At 49.5% G+C, this 19946-nt stretch overlaps 1 protein-coding gene and 1 non-coding gene across 4 annotated transcripts in view; both read left to right on the top strand.

Annotated features, from left to right (window-relative positions):
* RNF216 (ring finger protein 216) overlaps nt 1-19946 on the top strand; it is a 112613-nt gene that overhangs the window by 83267 nt on the left and 9400 nt on the right. For all 3 annotated transcript variants that reach the window (XM_037134840.2, XM_053656927.1, XM_053656928.1), the window contains 2 exons: nt 4208-4305; nt 12203-12425. In XM_037134840.2, the coding sequence (XP_036990735.1) occupies nt 4208-4305; nt 12203-12425 (321 nt within the window). The remainder of the gene's footprint in view (nt 1-4207; nt 4306-12202; nt 12426-19946) is intronic.
* LOC119041554 (small nucleolar RNA SNORA68) lies at nt 13986-14123 on the top strand. The gene has a single exon (XR_005081065.2). It is a non-coding gene; the product is annotated as a small nucleolar RNA SNORA68 (small nucleolar RNA).

Below are 19946 nucleotides of genomic sequence, written 5' to 3'. Positions count from 1 at the left end.
CAAACCCCTGCTGACCCCGCTCACCCTTCAGGGCTTCACTTCCATGTCACATTCTCAGAAAGGCTTTTCTGATCCCGGACTAATAACAGCTCCACTGTTTCACACTTCCAGCACCCAATGCTTTCCCTCCGCAATGTTCCCCAACGGTCGTAGTTATATACATTGTTTGTATAGTACCCATTTTCTTCACTAGACTGTAAGCTCCAGCAAGGTAGAAACTGAGTCTGATTTGCTTATTGCCATACCCCCAGCATCTCACTCAGCACTCGACAAATGATAGAAGTTCCACGCACGGGTCCTGGGGATGAATAAAGATGCCAGTCTAAAATTAAGCTATGTTCTCACCAGAGCTCTCACCCTCACTCGATCTGTCTGTCCTCCTGCAGCATTTGATCTGAGCTCATGTTTCCACCAGCCCAGCTGGTGTCCCAAGTTAGAAACTCAGAAGTTCCTAGAGACTTCTCCCTCGTTGCTTTCAGGACTCCTCCAGTCGTGCTTAACTGTCTCCCTGCCCGGACGGCAGCCCCTTCGGTCCCGGAGCACTTGCACGCCAGGCGGGCAGCCTGCTGCCCTGCCGTGCCTTGCCCCGTCCGGGGCAGCGGGTGCGGGGCTCTGTGGTTGCGGTTGCTCGTAGTGTCGGTGTTGGAAAAGATGCACAGCAGGAGCCTCCCAGAGTGTGTGTGTGTTTGTAAGTTGTGTGTATGTGCTGCTGTTGTAACATACACTGCAAAACATAACAAAAATGCAAAAAAAACCCTTAAAGGTGATATTAAGTCATACTTTTAAATAATTTTATTTAATGACGGAAACCTTTTTTGCTCATTAAAATATTGAATATCTTTCTTTACTCATGTTTGACAGCCTGGTTCTACATTTTAGATACTCGGCCATTAATGGCTGTCGTAGCTGGGAAGGGTGTCTCACAAAGAACTGTCAACCCAGATGGGAAGAGGGCCTGACTGGTTGCCTGAGTGTTCTCACCACTCGGGGTACTTGTTTTAGTCGGTCCCGTGACTCCTCAAAGGTTCTCTGACTCACCCCTCCCCCCTTCTTTGCCGGCCCTACCGGATGTGTGCGGATTGTGTTTGGGATGTCGATGAAAGCAGCTGTTTCCTCCTGATCCAGAAGTGCACACAGGTGTTGGGGAGCACAGTCTCGAGTGAGATTTGAAAGCCAGGATGTGCTGGCCTTTGTGTCCTGAAGGTGTTTGCTGAAGTGTGCTCTGCCGTCTAGAATGGTCCTTGGGACTTTCCCCTTAACCTCGCTTTGAAGAATGGGGTTTCTTCCTGTTAGAAACCTGCCTGACACTGTTTAAGCGTTTGTTGAGTCTAGGGACAGAGCCTAGCTGTGCTTGAGAGGAGAGGATTACAATTTAGTAAAGTATGTACTGGGTTCAGAAGAGAGGGTACATTTTTTTAAGAAAAAGCTCCAGATGTTAAATTTACCCAGCCTGCTGTTTGCTTGCCTTGTTTTAATTGTGGATTTCGGTGTCTAGCTGGCTAGACTTTTTAGAAGACATTTTGGTTTTATTCTCTGGGACCCCTGGGCCCTTCCTTCAGTGAGAAGTACCATGGCTGCAAATGTACCCTTGGACCTACAGGAGAACCGCTGTGATTTTGGAAGTGAGTGGTAGCTTCCCAGTGACCCCCCACAACTGACTCAGCCTGGCCTGGCCATCTTGCTGTCGTGGACCTGTGCCGCTGGGACAGGGTTCTTCCTTGGGAAAGGAAGATGGGAAAGGAAGAGAGGGAAAATGGGTTCTTCCCTTACGAAGAAGGGCCCGTGCAGTAGCAGCTGGGTCTCCAGGAATGCTATGAAGCATTATCTACATGCTGTGCATTTTTCCCAAGCTGCTGTTCCCGGCGGGTGGCTAGGTTAGTGTTGTTTGGAAGATAGCTACCAGCTCATCTGTATTCTCCAGCTGTTGTTTATCCTTTCAGTTTTGTGGAATAGTCAAGGAACGGTCTTTCAGAAATGGGGTTTATACTACTTTAAATTTTGGTGCATAATAATTAACTCACTGCTGATTTAGGCTGTGTTTGCTGACAGGGATGTAATTAGCGGACTAGAGAACATTGTTTGCCTTGGAAACAAAAGCATTTAATACAGAATCTTCAATCAGCTCATTTCTGCCCCCGCGCCACCTCGTTCTGTTGTTTGAAGCCTTTTTACAACACCCACCAAAGGGTTGTTCGAGTCCTTAGCTCCCCAAGCGGTCCATTTCATTTTTCTCTTGCTTTAAATTCTATCTTTTAATTACATAGTACATTTGTGTGGTAAAAGATTCAAAAGGCCTACAGTAAGAAGTCTCGCCCCTGCCTCCCAGCTACTCAGGACAGTCAGTACTAACAATTGCTGGGGTGTCCTTCCAGGTTGGTTTTGTATATCACTCTCTTCCCCCCCACCGCCATAGAATGGTAGCATCTATGCTGTACATACCATTCTGTGCCCTGTTAGAGTTATCCTACCAGTGTATGTTAGAAAATGTTCAGTTATGTGGAGGGCACGGCAATAGATGTTAGAATTGATGTGAAAATACAATCTAGTAAGTCTTGTGGCCATCTCTGGCCCAGCCACGCCTATCTGACATCTCTGCTGAGTGTCCCACCGGTCCTCCCCGCCATCACCACCCATATCAAATTCCGGATTTTAAGCCAGCCCCCCCTCTACCCAAGCCAGGCTTTTCCCACTGTCCCCAAGCTCCATCTGTGTTGCTGTTACCTTGTGCTGCACAAACCAGAAACCGGGGTGATACCCTTGACACCTCCCTCCCCCGCTCCCAGAGCTGGCTGTCGCCATGTTGCCCGCCAGCCAGTTCGGCTTCGTCCATCTCTCTCAAATCAGTCGGCTCTCTGTCACGCCCTCCCTGTAGCCCCAGGTCTGGGCCTCCTTGATCTCCCTCCTGGACGACTTTTCTTAGTTTCCTAACTACCTCCTACTCTTTCCTCCTGCCAGTCTGTTCTCCGTGAAAAATGATCTCATAAAATCACAAAGCCGATCATGTTATTCCCATGCTCAACACCTTTGGACGCCTTCCTGGTGCTCTTAGGGTAAAAGTCAAACTGATAATCACACCCACAAGGCCCCCGTGGGCCTCACGGGGCCTGTGTTCACTGTCTGTAGTCCAGCCTCAGGAGCCAGACCTGCCAGCCTCGCCTGTGCGCCTCAGCCTGGAACGTTCTTGTCCCCGGCCCTCTTTGCCTCCTCAGAGTCTAGGCTCCACTTCCTTAAGCCGTCACTGTCCCCCATGCTGATCATGTCCCCAGTTAAAGCTGACAGTGTCTTTACCACAGTTATTAGGGTTGTAATTTCCACTTATGGAAACTAGATTGGAGTGATGTGTGGGTTTTTTTTTTTATTCCTATTAGTAGTGTGAGATAGTTTATAAACTACAAGGAACCCTAGAATAAAAAGTAGTAATTTTTAAAATTCCTGTTTATAAACAAAGTTAAGCCATGGAAAAGGGTTCATGTTTATGAGGTAGGGGTGCCCGAGGGAATGAATGCCTGCTGAAGGGCCGTCGGTCGCCCCGATCTAGGCCGTTCGCCTGAGTTGCAGGCCAGGTCTCCAGTGGGGACGCATGAGAAGCAACTGTACATTGATGTTTCTCTCCCTCTCTTTCTCCCTCCCTTCACCTCTGTCTAAAAAGAAAGAAAATCTTTTTTAAAAATCCCAAATTCCATAAATCTGTCTGTTGGTTGGGGGGGTGGGTCCTGGTTTTTTAGAAAGTCTTATACAAATTGGGTGATGGAAACTATGAGTCCTTTCTCCATTTTTTTTCTTTATCCTCACCTGAGGACATTTTTTTTTTCATTGCTTTTAGAGAGAAAGTAAGGGGAACAGGGTGAGTGTTGATATGAGAGAGAAATATCAGTTGGCAGTCTCCCATACATGCCCTGACCAGGGATCGAACCTGCAGCCCTTCAGTGTACGGGATGACGCTCCAACTGAGCCACCCCAGCCAGGGCAAACCATGCATCCTTTCACTCTACAGAGAGAAAATTTTCTCGAGCTTTCTTCCAGTGACCCATCCATCCCTTCCTGTTTTGTTGGGATGTCGGTAGCAGTGCGCCCGCTGAGAGGGAGGGAGAGCCTCCGAAAGAGCTCAGGCAGCCTGGGGCTTATTTCCCATTTGCTGCCATTGGGCAGAAACACGCATGGGGTGTGCTCACCAGGAGCTGTCTGTGTGTCTCTGCTTTGTCCCCAGGAGACCTGTAGGAAGTGTCAGGGACTCTGGAAAGAGCACAACGGCCTCACCTGCGAAGAGCTGGCTGAAAAAGATGACATCAAGTACCGAACATCCATGTGAGTAACGCGACCTGGGGGGCTGCCCACTGACTCACAGCAGAGCCACACGCGTGCCAGCCCGCCCCGCTGGCCGAGAGAGAGGCGGCGAGCTGTGTGCAGAGAGCAGGTTCTCGAGCTCCCCAGTCTAGAGTGACCTCAGAGGAGCACACAATAGTTTGGGTAGGCGGCGCTCATGCTGCCTTCTGTGCACTGGCTGTGGGGTACTGGCGGCGGTGGGCAGAATCACAGGCTCCAGCGTGCAGGTTAACGCGGTTGGTAATCGGAGCCATTACTGCGTCACACTCCCTGTATTGCCGAGCACTTTGCAAGTATTAGTTTATTAAATGCATTGAGTTGAACGATACAGAGTCTGTTTCTCATGTAAGTGTCCAGCCTTGCTAGATGGTTGGCGCAGATCTGTCCCATGAGGTCATTCGGAGACACGGGTTCCTTTATCTCAGTGCTTCACCGTGACCTCAGCTGGTGTTCTCGTCTCTCTGATTGGGACTGGGTGCAGCCACGTTTACCCTCCAGCCCAGGGGTACGGAGAGAGAGAGAGACGAGGTGCCAGACAGACAGTTTTCTTTCACTTTGTAAGTGATGCAGAAAATGTATGTATCACTTCTGCTTATGCCCTGTTGGTCTAGACTGAGTTACGTGGCCACAGCCTGCTCCAAAACAGACATCATGTAGTCTTGAGCTGGGTGGTTTTACATCCAGCTTAAATTTGGAGGTTAAGGAGCAGGTTTTGTTACTAGAAAAAAATGAAGAGGGAAATGCCTTTTGGGGGTAGTTAACAGTCTCCAGATAAGCACCACAGGTAGGCACTGCTATCTTCACTTTACAGATGACACAGCTGAGACACACAGAGCCCAGGTAACTCACCCACGCTCACACAGTGAGTGAGTGGCCTATCGCATGGCTTCCTGCCTTCTCTGCACCACAGGCTTGGTAGGCAGAGTAACGACCCTCCAAGATGTCCATGCCCTAGTCTCCAGAGCCTGGGGACTGTGAATATGTTACCTTACGTGGCAAAAGGGACTCCCCAGGTGTGATTGAGGTGGTGGGTTTTGACATGGGGAGATTATTCTGGATCATCAGACCAACACAGTCTAGTCACACAGCTCCGTAAAAGCAGAGAGAGAGCCTTTCTCCAGTCGGATGCAGAGGCCGTGACAGGCCGTGTCAGAAAGGCATGAGGGAGACTCCCGCCCATTGCTGGCTTCAGAGACAGAGGAAGAAGGCCATGAGCCGAGGGATGCAGCATCCTCTGGAAGCAGGGAAGCGCCTTCAGTTTTTTGAAAACTGGACGTTGGCCCTACAGCTTGAAAGAACTGAATTTTGCTGACAAATGAGCAGCAAACAGGTCCTCTCCCAGAGCCTCCAGGAGGGCATGTGGCCTGCCAACACCTTGATTTTGGACTGGTGAGACCCGCGCTGGACTTCTGGCCTACAGACTATGAAATAGTAAACTGTGTTACATTAAGCTAATAAATTGGCTTTGGGTGACTTGTTACAGAAGCAATAGGAAACTAACACAGATTTTGGTACCAGAAGTGGAGCACTGCTGTAACAAATACCTAAAAATGTGGAAGTGGGTTTGGAATTGGACAAGGGGCAGAACCTAGAAGAATTTCAAGAAGCATGATGGGAAAAAACCTAGATTGCCTTGAACAGACCGTTAGTAGAAATACAGGTGTTAGAAGCTCCAAGATTGAGGTCCCAGAAGTGAGGAACTTTCCAGGCAAAACCTGAATTTCCTTAGAGACTACTTAAATCACCGTCAACAGACTGTTGTTAGAAATGTGGACATTAAATGTACTACTGGTGAGGGCTCAGAAGGAAATAGGAACATGTTACTGAAAACTGGAGGAGAGAGAACCCTTGTTACATGATGGCAGAAAGCTTATCTAAATTGTGTCCTGCGAGCTATTGAAGAGTGGACCGTACCAGTGGAAAGAGGTGGGTTCAGGAAAGAGCTGTTGACAGAAAGGAATGGGATGTGATTGTTTCTGAAACTGCCGTCCTTCCAGTTGGTAAAAGACCCTAAAATTGATGGATTCACTGTCCTGAGAAGCATGGTCTAGAGCAAAAAGCAAAGAATGTGTTCAGAACGTTGGGAGCATTCTGTCACATAAAAGGCTCTTCGAAGAGATGAAGGGAGTGACTTACAAGCACCGGTTCTCAAGGTCTCACCTGGGAGCCTCCAGGAAACTCGGGCGCAATTACTCAGCCATCTCAGCGGAAGCAGAAATAGAAGTGTGGTTATCTAGGAAGTATCGTGAATGAGCTTCATGTCTCGTGAACCCCTGTGACATAACTGGAAGTCTTCACAGGGCTCACGAGAATTGACATCAGCAAAAACGCTGGCAGCTTGGACTGCAGGAGCCAGGGAGTATGAGATGAGAGAAGACTGTCAGACCCACAAACTCCTGCAAGCAGGAAATGGGCTGTTGAAAAATGGCTCAGCTGCAAGCTTACACGACCTTCCTTGAAAGAAGGAAGATTACTCAGAAAGTAGAGCCGTGAGCCAAGAGGGCAGAGCCTCAGAACCACAGAGGGTTATTCTTGGGTCTGAAATATAAGGGGGTTTTCCTGGCTGGATCTCCAAATTGATTGGGAGTGGTGACTCCTTTTTTCCTTCCATCTTATCCTGTTTGGAACCAGACCATCACCCTATGCTTGTCCCCTCACTGTATTTTAGGAGCAGGTGACGTGTTTTAGTTTCTCAGGCCCACAAATGGAGAAGTGTGTCCGAGAGGGTCATGTCCGGAGTTCTACTCATACCCTGTTTAGATGGTGAGATTTGGCACTTGAACCTGGTGCTGTAACGGATGTCTTTGGGACAAGGCGACTGTGGTGTATGTGTGAGGGGGTGTGTGTGAATCTTTGGAGGCCAGAGGACAGACTGGTGGGCAGAAGAGAGACCTCCAAAGGTGTCCCTGTCCTGGCCCCACTGCTTGTGACTTTTTTACCTTTCGTGGCAAAGGGACTTTGTGGATGAAATTAGGGTTATGGCAACAACAGAAAACCAACACAGCAAGGTACGTAGTGTCACATGCCACTCCAACTAGAAACGTCTGGTGCTGCTTCCTCCAACCTAGGCTTCCCCGTCCATCAGCCTTCGAAAGGCAGAGCGGCCGCCAGCCTGACCGGCGGCGTGGCCTCAACACGACCAGCGTGTCAGAGGGGGTTCTTTCTCCAAGGTGGCCACCGGGTCAGGCAGCTCGCTGGCCTCGGCAGTTGTGCTGTTGCCAAAAAGCTGTTCTCATTGCTACAGACCTGTCATCTCTGGGTGGAGTTGGGAGGAGGGGAGGATTTCTCTCGTTGATGTTCTGGGGCCTTTGTTTTGCCCCTAAGAAGGATGTCTTATTCCTGCAGTCAGGACACGGTTACTAAGTGCTCGCTATAGATAGCGGTAATTAAGAACCTGGAGCAAATTTGCTAATTTTTCTGTGCCTCAGTTTTCTCATCCGTAAAGTACAGAGCATAGTCATCCTAACCTGTAGGGATGACTGTCGTGAAGGTTACAGGGCCCGGAATGGTTTTTGGCACATGGAATGGATCCCCACGACATAAATGGAAGGCCCACAAGGCTTCCATCAGTAGAAGGCCCTGATTTACCAATGTGATGCCAGCATGCGAGCAAATAAGTTCTTGCACTCGGGCCTGCCTGGGCCTGGTCACGTGTATTCCCCATGGGGCTGGTGATAGACTGATGCCCAACTCTATGCTGATTCTCGATGCCCCGGGGGTCAGGCACCTGGGCTGGCTCAGGGCCCAGTCACAGGCCAGGAGGAGGAGAGCCAATTGCCTTTTGAAGCAGAGCTCCCATTTTGGTTCCCTGTTGGTTCCTACTACTGGCTGCATTCAGTATCTTGGTCTGCTGTAGCCCTTGAAGCACCCCTGGGTCCAATAGCCATCAGAAGGTCGCTTTTGGCCTGGGCCCTACTTGAACCTGGCATCCTTTTGTATCAGCAGTAAATGGATCAGAACAGCACATCCAAATACAGTATGCGTTGATTCCAAAATCCAGAAAGGCCTCCCAAGGCAGTGCTGACTGCTTTCTTCATGGTAAGGGGTACAGGATACAGCAATGTGTGCTTAGCTTTGGAAGCAGTAGCCTGATAATGCACACCTGACCTCCAGCTCACCAGAACATCATGGAGATTACAGATCTCTGTTTTCAGGAGACTGCCTGCCCACCTCCTGCCATGCACACACTGTGTTAGTGTGTCCTGGAGTGCCTGCTCCTACCTGTTCACCAGCTTCTATCTGCGTGTCCTCTGAGTGGTGAGCAGTGTGTTGTCCCTGTTGGACAACAGATGCTCCAGGTCCTTGCCAACTGCTTCTGGTGTTCTCTGCTTATTGGACAGAGAATAAAAGCATTTTCCAGCTCGGTAGCCGCAGCCCACTTGCCAGAGGCTCTGTTTACTTGCTGTGGTGAGAAATGACATCTGGAACAGCAGCTGCAATTACAGTCAGCACCTAATGAGGCTTCCAGTGATGCACCAGGTCCAGGACCCATTCTCTGTGCAGGCCAGAGAAGTAAAAGGAGATGTGATGGCTATCAACAGCCCTGCATCTTTGAAGTCTTGGTGGTGGCATCAGTCTCAGAGGTGCCACCTCTGAGGTGCCTGGTATTACTTTTTGTAGGGCGGGGGCGCTCTTTGGGCTTCCACGTCCTCTCCCTGCCACACAGCGTTTACTCTACGGGTCAGAGAGCCAAGGCATCCTGCCAGTTGCCAAGTGTTAAGAGTAAGAGACAGCAGGATGCACATAGGAAGTTATAAGCAGTTCCTCATTGCTGAATCGTAAAACACAGCATAATAAGTGGTGTGAGATGAGTCAGGTGTTCCAACAAAAACTTGTCCAAGATGCTCCTAGCAGTACTACTTCTGATAGTCAAGTGGTCAAAAGGTAGAGACAGCCCCAGTGTCTGTCATCTGGAGGATTGTTAACAGAGTGCCGTGTGTCCGTGAGTGACACGTTGTTTGGCTGTAAAAAGGGAATGATACCCTGCGATGGAATTGGAAACACACCAAGTGAAAGAACCGGTCACAAAAGGCTACATTGTAAACTTCCGTTTATATGAAATGTCCACAGGCGTATAGATATTTGCCTGTGTACAGAATAGACAGACCCATTAGCAACAAAGTAGATTAGCTATTGCAGGAAAGGGGGGACTGGGGAGTTACGCTCAATCGTTAGAGTTTCCTCTTCAGATGATGGAAATGTTCTGGAACATAGTGGTGATAGTTGCACAGCTTTGCCAGTATACCAAAGGCTCCTGAATTGTGTACTTTAAAATAGTTAAAACAGTAAATGTTATGTGCGTTTTACCACAATAAAAAAATAGATGTGGCCCTGGCTGGTGTAGCTCAGTGGATTGAGCATGGGCCTGCAAACTAAAGGGTCGCAGTTCGATTCCCAGACACACGAGAGGCAACCATACATTGATATTTCCCTCTCTCTTTCCCCTCCCCTCCAAAGATAAGTGAATAAATTTTTTTATTAAAAAAATATATATGTATGCACAGACTCACAAAGGAAAGCCATTTAAGACTTTGAGCAGTATGTGCCACAACAAATGAAAACAGCGCCCAGCACACTTGAATAGTGGTGTGATGAGTAATCACGGAATTGCAGGCTCTCGCTTGGTTACGTGTCCTGTTTGAACACGAGGTCAGCAGACACAGCTGCCACTCAGTCCTCTCTTCCTGTTTCAAACAGGAGCACATCCTGTGGGGCTCTTTCCTGCCTAATTCAGCATCTAGTTGCCAAATCACCCTGCTCCCTAAAGAAGCAACCGATTTCTCCCCAGTTCAGGTGGCTTTGATGTGTTACTGGGTAGGCGGTCAATACATCCCATAAGAGCAGTCCTTTTTGTGTGCAAGGCCATTCCGGCCTTACCTGGTCCTGTGGTTTTGCAGAAGCAAAGGATTTGAATGGATATTCGTGCAGTATTGAATAGCTTTTTGAACACTATAGCAACACTGAGTTGCATGTGATCTCTGTATAGCCCTCATCTCTTCAGGAGTGCCCTTCCTCCTGTACCACACCCGTTATTATTTTACATTGGCAACTGACTGCGTGCTGGAGCAGAGCCAGCGCACGCACCCTCTCCCCAAACCTTCGGGAAGGACTGTGGAACCTCGGCTCTGTTCAGCCTCTTCTCTCCCACACTACAGCCTCCAGGCTGCCCAGGGAGTAAGTCGGCCAGCCCCAGGCAACCAGAGTGCTCTGGCCAGAAGCCGCAGCGCAGTCTCCGGGGCGCTCTTACGCAGAAAGTCTGGGCTGTGGAAAGTTGCAGTTGTGTCCTGGCCAGGTAGCTCCATTGATTAGAGCATTGCCGAGGTTGTGGGTTCAGTCCCCGGTCAGGGCAAATACAGCAGTCAACCAGTGAATGCATACGTAAGTGGGACAACAAATCAGTGTGCACTTTCTCTCTCTCTCTCTCTCTCTCTTTCTTGTACTTTTTCTCTTCCTGTCTCTTAAATTAAAAAAAAAATTTTTTAAGAAAATTGGAAACTTTTTCATTAGAACCTTGGGAGCCTTAATGGAGCCTTGACAGGTGTCTTCACAGTTGCTGAGTGACTGAAATCCTGAACATGTGTATTCTGTTACTTAATTGACAATAATTAATTCACTTTGTTTAAATTTCATCTGCTTGACAGTGTTTCCTATTCTGCAACACTCAGAACCCATTTGTTCTTCTGTAACTTGCACTGGGTTTGAATTCTTTTTAAGCCAGAGTTCTGCCTGCCTTCATTTTGAGACCTAAATGAATAGCAGCCAATTTCCTAATGCATTTCTCTATTTTTAAAGAATGGTCTGGCTTCTGAGGAGCATACTGCCACAAGAGCCTTCTAAATACAAGTAATCCAAACACCTGCCCGCCCCTGACTTGCACGGCTCCTCTCACTTAGCAGAAAAACTTGCAGCAGTGCGGGGAGCACCGCATTTTCTCAGCCTCAGGAGAGCATCTGCGGGTCCAACCTGATCCCCACGCTGTTCCCATCATGGCCAATCGGAGCTGTGGGACGAGCCCCAACTTCAGGGCTGTCTTCCCTTTTGGTCCTTTGTGCTCGTCGCTAGTCTCAGTAGGCACCCCTTTAAGTGACGCCTTCCTGTCAAGACCACACTTCCTCATGCCAGCTGGGCACCCCACACAGCCTCTGCTCTCTGCCCCCAAGGAGCTCGAGTGTAAGTAGCTGAAGGCACGTTAACAATTGTAGGCCAAGGCACAGTGTTACGAAGACTTGTACCACGGATGTAACCTAGTTTGCCAGTGCCAGCTCTTCACGTGGAGCCGAGACCTGCCATTCCAACCCTAGTCACCTGTCCTTCCATACCAGTTAAAGCGCTTCTGGAAGGCTTCCCACTGAGTCATGTATGTCCCCCTCCTCACCACAAGGAGTCTGGGCATGTGGGGCCGTCCCCAGCCATGTCCCACCCCCATGCCGAGTCTTCAAAACTTCAAGGTGCTGATATAACTAAGACGGAGGCTTCCTGGCTCTCCATTATTCTGATCTGATACCTAAACACGTCATTTTGGAAGGCCCTCAGTTACTTCTCTCCATCTGGAGCCTACGGAGACCCCTCTAACAAAGAGAATAGTTGTTTTCTAAGTGCTCTGTGCCATGTACTATGCCAGGGTACTTTTTATCTTACCCGTAATCCTCAAAAATTGGGGTTTCCCAGTTTAAAAAGGAGGAATCTGAGTCCCCACTCCGTTGAGGAATTTACCCAAAGTTAACAACTGGTAAGTTGAACCCAGTTCTCAGTCTCTGGGACATGGGCGCCCTTCACTCTTCGAACGTCGCTGGGAGGGCGGGACAGTCAAGTGTGGGAATGAGGTAGTACTCGATGGCCAGGCTTCCCTGCTCTCTCCAATCGCATATTCTTCTTCCAGTGAAGAGAAAATGACTGCTGCTCGCATTAGGAAATGCCACAAGTGCGGGACCGGCCTCATCAAATCCGAGGGCTGTAACCGCATGTCCTGCCGCTGCGGGGCCCAGATGTGCTACCTCTGTCGAGTGTCCATCAACGGGTATGACCATTTCTGCCAGCACCCTCGCTCTCCGGGAGCCCCCTGCCAGGAGTGTTCGCGGTGTTCTCTCTGGACCGACCCCACGGTGAGTGAATGCTCGGCTGCCTGTGGCTTCGTGGGGGGAATATCATAAGGTGATGTAATGAAGTGAGGTATTATGCGGACGAAACACATGGTGACCTGTGAAAAGATAGGAAATACACACACCAATAACCACAGGGAAAAATACTCTGAAAGCAGTCAGAAAGCCCCTCCTCAGCAACAGCACCCCTGTGCTGAACAGGTTTATGAACAGTCTTTCGGTCTTCACGGCGGCAGTCCCCAGCCTCTGGGAACCAGGGGCCAGTTCCATGAGAGACAGTCCGTGGAGTCGGGCTGGGGAGGAGCTCAGGCAGCGGTGCTGACAAAGCACTGCTCGCCCGCCGCTCACTCCTGCTCTGTGGCCGGGTCCCCAGCAGGCCTTTGGCCCGTGTGAGGGTTGCATCCCTTGCTTTAGGGAGTAAAACTTGTTTATACCACGTGAAATATTTCTGAACATAGACAAGTAAGGTTTTATATATATCTGCATAAAACCTGCATAGTTCTGATTCCAAAATGTGAGAGAGAACCCCATTTTGAAAACTATAAACTTACCCTACTTATTACTTCAGGTTTTAAATTCTCTGAATAAAATACCAGCAAATAGAAACCGTGGCCAGGTGAGATTATTTCTGGATGCGTGCTTGCATCCAGAAATGCAAGGATGTTTGCTATTAAGACCTCTTAATGTAATTCAGCACATAATAGCTTTAAGTGGTAAAAGGACACAGGACAGCCCTGGCTCATGTACTCAGTGGGCTGGGCATCGTCCTGTTAACCAAAAGGTCACTGGTTTGATTCTTGGTCAGGACATATGCCTGGGTTGTGGGTCAAGTCCCCAGTTGGGGGCATGCAAGAGGCAACTGAGCGATGTTTTTCTCCCTCCTTTCCCCTCTCTCTAAAAATAAATAGAATTTTTTTTAAAGATACTGAATAAAAGTCATATCCATTCTTAATTTGAGCTTTTAAAAATAGTATTATCTGGGATGGGAAAAATAGACAGAAAACTGTACTCGAAAAATAATTAAATAAAATAGTATTATAAGGGTGCTTTACTTAATATTACATTTTTAAAGCCCATAGTTTAAAACTGTTTTTATTAACATGTTTTTTAAGATTTTATTTCTTTTTAGAGAGAAGGGAAGGGAAGGAGAAAGAGATGGAGAGAAACGTCAGTGTGTGAGAGAAAGACATCAGTTGGTTGCCTCTTGCACACGCCCCAGCTGGGGATCAGGCCCACAACCCACGTATGTGCCCCGACCAGAAGTCAGACCAGCAGGCGCTGGTGTGCAGAACAGTGCCCAACTGAGTCACACCAGTCAGGGCATTGCTAAAATGTATATAATAGTGAAACATGGCCCTGGCTGGTGTGGCTGAGCGCCAGCCTACGAACCAAAGGGTTGCTGGTTCGATTCCCAGTCTAGGGCATGTGCCTGGGTTGCCAGGCAGGTCCCCAGGAAGGGACGCACAAGAGGCAACCACACATTGATGTTTCTCTCCCCTCTTTCTCCTTCCCCTCTCTCTAAACATAAGTGTATTTAAAGTCTTTTAGAATAAATAAATAAATAAAGCACCTAAACCCAAGAACTGCTGTTTGTCATGGCAGCAGTTGAAACGTTGAAACAGGTGCTGACAGCAAGTGGCTCTCGTCGCCTTTGGGGGCTGTGGCTGTGCCCCTCAAAGTGAATTGGGAGGTTCTACACTCCTGGAAAAAAGAGAAAAAAATAATAAATAAATAAATAAATAAAATCTTAAATACTGGCTTTTTAAAGTAATAGTGAAATACATAGTAGCATTCCCAAAAAGTCAAGTGTAAGATTATCACCACTGTTGTTCCGGAGCTTCCAGTCGATACAATTAGGTAAGAGAATGGAGTAAAAGGCACAGGCACTGGAAGACGTGACTGCTGTGTCCGTGGGGCACCCGCATGGGTCAGGTGCTGTTCTAAGCACTTTGGCGTGTGGAGAGGAAAAGCAGAGCCACCGTGTTAAACCTGAGAAAAGACAAAATAATCAGAAGGCTATTAGAAATAGATGGCTAAAAACAAAATAAATATACAGAATGCCATTCTCATAGTAATGTGAATGATTCAATACCCTGGAAATGAACTTTAATAAGAAATATGAAGAAAGCTATAAAACTGTATTGCAGGACATGAAGAGACTTAAACATATGGAAAAATGTGCTTTGTTCTTAGGTAGTTTTTTTATTTAAAATGTATCGATTCTTTTTTTTTTAATATTTTATTTATTTATTTATCTTTAGAGAGGAAGGGAAGGAGAGAGGGAGAAAAACATCAATGTATGGTTGCCTCTCGTGAGTCCCCTGCCGGGAACTGGCCTGCAACCCAGGCATGTGCCCTGACTGGGAATCGAAACCGTGATCGTGTAGTTTGCAGCCCCATGCTCAATCCACTGAGCTATCCCAGCCAGGGCTAAAATGTATCAATTCTTAAAAATAGTTTTAAATTTGAAACTTTCACAGCCATTTGTACGTTGATCTGTAAGGATAGCCATGTGGCCTATGAAACAACTTGTTCTACCAAGAGGTGGTTCAGCCTAACAGTGAGCACCCTGCTAACTGGGACCAAATGAAAGGCCTTGAGGAAGTGCAGCGAAGCCCCCAGGGACCCAGCGACGGCCCAGCCTCCACCCGAGATGGGAGAAGTGGCCTGGACAGTGGGGAAGTGTCTCTCCCTCACAGGAGACTTGGTGTCAGAGAGTGGTCACCTCTCTCCAGAGTGATCTAGAAGTTTACTGCAATTCCCTTTTAAATTGAAAGGATTTTTTTTTCTGGAAAAATTACCTGTAGTTTTGAAAATGAAACTGATTTTTACTCTGAAGCTACACCAATCAAAACCATATAGACTAATATAAAAATAGGCAGATAGATCAAAGGAACAAAATAGAGACCAGAAACAGACGCATAAGAACTTAATGTGTGAACAAAATACTGTTGCAATACACTGAAGAAGTGATAGATTTGATCTTTCATTCTTAACTATTTAGTGCTGCCAGGACTAGTCTGACAGAAAACCCCATTCTTGTGAGGTCCACAGTCTGAAGCCTGAATCTACTGTGCAGTGGGTGCCTTGGGGGAATGTCGAGAGTGACGAGACAGGGAGTGGGACAGGGAGGGGACAGGAGCTGCGAGGAGGAGGCCAACCTAGAGATCTGGAGGCAGCGTTTGTTGTGGGGAGGGGTCACAGCGGCAAGGCAGACCGAGGGAGTGAAACAGACTGGCCTGTTTGGGGACCGAAAGGGGGCCCGTGTGGCTTGCAGGTGGTTCACGAGGGGAGGGGAGTAAGAGGCGTACAGATGAGAGTTGTGAATATGTGACGACTGATGTGACTCAGTAAGAAATCAGTAAACAGTCCTGCATTAATCAGGATCATTTTGTCTGGGAATATCAGAAAGCCCCAAAACAGCTTCTGCACAACAGAGGCCTATTTCTTCCGCGTGGGTAAGCACAGCGGCGGACAGTCCAGGGGTGGGCACTCCCACTAGCATAGCATGCAGCTCTAAAAAGCAGTGCTACGAGTCTGTTTACCGACATGGAGGGGGAAACAAGGGGAGATTTACACATAAAATACAAACAGCGTGCAGCCGGGGTCACAGACCTGAGTTACCCCAGGGGAAGTAGGCCAGGTCCGGGAGTCAGTAGGGCGTGGTGGGGACTGCAGCAGCAGAAGAGGCTGCGGGCCCCATCTCAGGCTGCTACTCAGCACCCCCACCCCACGCCACTCCGGTTGTTGCCAGATGAGATTGTGCCCAGTTCCTGTGGCTTCAGATTGTCCAGAGAGGCTGGAAATCTATTTTAATGTGAAATCTACCAATTCTTATTGGTCCTGCATAAAGCTATCGAACTATCTTTAAAACACAGTTTAAGCCAGTACTTTATAAGCCAAAGAAAATTCTTGGTGGCCACCAGTCTTCATCTGGTGCAGGACGTCTCGGGGTGCCTGACCAGAGGGTGTCAGGGTCGCAGGTAGTCCCTGGGAAAGCATAGCAGTCCAGCCTGGTGGCCAAACCCCAACCCTCAGAGCCACCAGTTTGGAAAGCAGCGAATCCTCTGGAACCAGGTGTCTGCCTATCAGGGACAGCCTCCTCACTGGTTAGATTTGGCTGCGGCCCCAGGAACTGCTTTTCTTCCACCGCTCTGTGATTACGTAAGGCCCTTACTAAGCCTCCCCCGCGCTGCTCCCCCCACCTCCACATCGCCAAGGGGGAACGGTGAAAGGGAGGGCCGGCTTAGCAAAGAGGGGTCACCCGTTGTTGGTTGAGGTGGGAGTGCTGGGCAGGGTGATCCACGTGGCCATTTGCGACAGGACTCCCGGGAACGGCTTCTCCCAGCTCGCTTCTCTGACCCACCCACCCAGCAGAGGGGGCTGAGCATCTAGTCTAGGAACTTCCCGAGGCCACACAATTCTGCCCCTTCAGCTGCAGCTTCTGAGAAGTGTTCCTACCACCACCCATTTCGTCCCTGGAAACCAGGAGCAGAGTGGGAGTTCGCACGTGAGGGAGGATGCCTTGCGGTCTGGCCTGTTCTCCGCACTGGTTTTTCTTCTCCCTTCTCCCTGTGCTTGTTCCCTCTCCTGCCACCTCCTTTCCTTCCCACGCGTGGAGTTGATTATAAAGGATTCTCGTGTTCTGTTACCTTGTTTGGGTGCCACAGCATGGGATTGTCCCCTTGTTTTCTGGTGGAATTGTCTTCTACCCTGAGAAAGGCTCTGGCTTTGCTCAGAATAAAGCTGGAAAGGAAGATCAGGCAAGTACAAACCCCTTCGATTTCCTCTGGTGGCCACAGCCAGAGATTTTGTTCCATGTGTCCTGTTCCCATCAAAACTGGGATCAGCCCCGTTTCCTTGAGTCTCACCAGGAGGCTGATTGAATTCCAGCCCAGCATCTGCGGGGCCCCTGAGAACACACAGCCATTCAGAAGTTCAGGGAGACAAAGCACGCCCTGTGGACAGCGCCTGTTTTCCACTCCATGAAGCAGCGGGGCCGGGAGGAGTCTCTCACGGGTTGGGGGGGTGGGGGCGCCCCTCAGTGGTTTGGAGAGAAGTTGAGGTTTCGTCTTTGGTGCCCAGAGACTGCTTGGGGGCCCAAGCTGACTCTGTGAGAGAGCTGAACTGGTGACCAGTAACTTTCTGTCCCTGTTAGTTATCAACACTAAACCAAAACATTCACCCAAGTGTCTTATAAAAACAAGATGTCATTTTCGAAAGAGAAAAACAGAGCAGCAAACATAGTCACAGCAAACCGCGGTTTTCTGGTTTAGAGGTCAGAAGGCAAAGCCAGATCCCGACACACAAACGAACAAACGTTATTTCGCAGTGGGGGTCCAGCTCTCCTGGGACTTGCCAGCATCCCTGGCTCCTCTCTCGTGCACGTGCCCGCAGGAGCGGCGGGGCGCACACTTCTTCCCTGGCTGTCAGGCTCCGTTCAGAGCAGTCACCTGGCAGCCTGGACTCTAAAGGTGGGGCCAGGTTCCTTACATATAAACAGTCACTGTGGATCTTGGGTTTTGGCTACCGGAGACTGCACAGAGCTGTTTCCTACAACTTTGTTTTTTAATACGAGTTCGAAGCATACTCATTTTAAATAAAACCCAGGGTTTTTGCAGCCACTTTACAGTTTGGTCCCATTATGTCCTGGCTCTTGGTAGGGGACCAGGTTATTTTTCCCAGGCCTGCAATGGATCGGGGTGGACAGCCAGCCACCTGTGTTCGTGTACTCCATTTGGTGACCGTGCTCTGGAGTGGGTGTGTCACCCGTGGTAGAGGTGCGGAAGCTTGCTGGGGATGGCGGTTGGCAAGCAGGGGTGTGGGTTTCCAGCTCAGGTCATTTGTCCCCAGCGTCTTGAACAAGCTGCTCTCCCGCCTCCTCCCGTCAGTGGCTCCAGCTCCCCCTAGGTCGGCCCCTGTGCAGGTCTCCCTGACAGTAGGCGAGCTTTGGGGTGTTTCGGGAAGGAGGTGAGGAAAAGGTAGAAACCCACCCCAGAGAGAGAGAGCCCAGATGTGGGGTCGGTAACTAATTTGGAGCTTCAACATCTTTTTCCTCAACTATTTGAATTTACTTTCTACAAAAGGAAAAATATAGTACAGTGAGCCTCCCATGTTACCCCTCCCCCAGCTTCCACAATTGGCCACAACATTTTATTTCTAGTCACTGTTTAAGTACCATTGTTTCCTTTACAACGTGGGGGTGGGACCACTTTCCTGTTGTGCAGCTGGGGAAGATGACATTCAGGTCTCGAGGTAAAACCCGGATGCGAGCCCAGGGCCTGGACCAGCAGTTGGCTCCTTCCACTCCGAAATCCCCACGCCCCAGAGCGAGAGGCTCCAGGCACAGGTGCCCCCGGGGCCCTGAGCCCAGTGAACCGAGCGGCCTCCTCAGGGGTGGGACCCTCCCTGGACTCTTCTTCCCTGTTGAGCAAGTTGCAGATGGAACAAAGGGGTCTGGCAGCTCCAAACTTACATGTCACTGGTGGAGGATTTGACCAAGGAGGACAGCAGCGTGGCTCAGTCTGGTACACGTGGCACATGACTGTGTTGTCTTCAGCAAATGCCAGCAGGCCCCAGACTGAGCACTTTACCCTGAAGAGAGTCAAAACATGGCCACACTCCAGGCTGCCTCCAGGGCCCTGTGGGGGAGTTCTAAGAGCAAAGGTGTGGGGTGCTGGGCCTCTGGGCCCGAGGAGATAGCTGCAGAAGTCAGCCCAGAGCCTCCGGGCCTTCGCTCCGCCCCGGCTCCCAGCACCACGTCCAGACCCCAGCTGCACAGCATGTGCCCCTCGAGGCTGTGCTTCACCCTCCCCCCTGTAATTTCCTGTTGCAGGGGGACAGCTGGAGCCGGGGGTTAGGGTCTGGTGTGGCTCCGAGATCTGCAGCCGATCTGGGAATAATTTGAAACTAAATCCTCAGCTCTTTGGAAGCCTTTTATGAAATCATTGTGAGTTTATTAACAACAGCTGTGGCCACACATGACCTGGATCCCAACCCCGACCCACCCCCAATACTGCGGGAGGGAAGCCGCGGTTGACCTGCAATTCCCAGTCACCTTTTTAAGGGGAGGAAAAGTTAAATGAGGAAGAAAAGTCGCCCATCCTTTCTCCTTGGTCACAGGAGGCTGGACGGCAGGCAGGCAAGCAGGCAGCCCTGGTGACAGAAATGTTGAGGAAAACAGGCTCAGAAGGACTGGGGAGCCTCGGCGCCTTCGGCGAGTGCCTGGTGGTCGTCGTTAATACTCGCCTGGGGAAATGCGCCTTCTCCCTGTAGACCACTCGAATTTTTTGGTTTTGGGTTTTGTTTTGTTTTTAAGTTTTACTTTATTTTTAAAGGGAAAGAAACATCACTGTGCGGTTGTCTCTCATCCACCCCCTACTGGGGACCTGGCTGGCAACCCAGGTATGTGCCCCGATTGGGAGTCGAACCTGCCACCCTTTGCTTTGCTTGGCTGGCCCTCAGTCCACTGAGCCACAGCAGCCAGGGCTCATTTTCTCTGCCCTTTTGTTCCCCAGTCTAGAC

This window comes from Artibeus jamaicensis, unplaced genomic scaffold, assembly GCF_021234435.1.
Source record: "Artibeus jamaicensis isolate MK-2021 breed Jamaican fruit bat unplaced genomic scaffold, CSHL_Jam_final scaffold_3151, whole genome shotgun sequence".
NCBI classification, from domain to species: domain Eukaryota; kingdom Metazoa; phylum Chordata; class Mammalia; order Chiroptera; family Phyllostomidae; genus Artibeus; species Artibeus jamaicensis.
The sequence above is the reverse complement of the archived record's forward strand: the minus strand, read 5'-3'. Positions and strand labels throughout refer to the sequence as shown.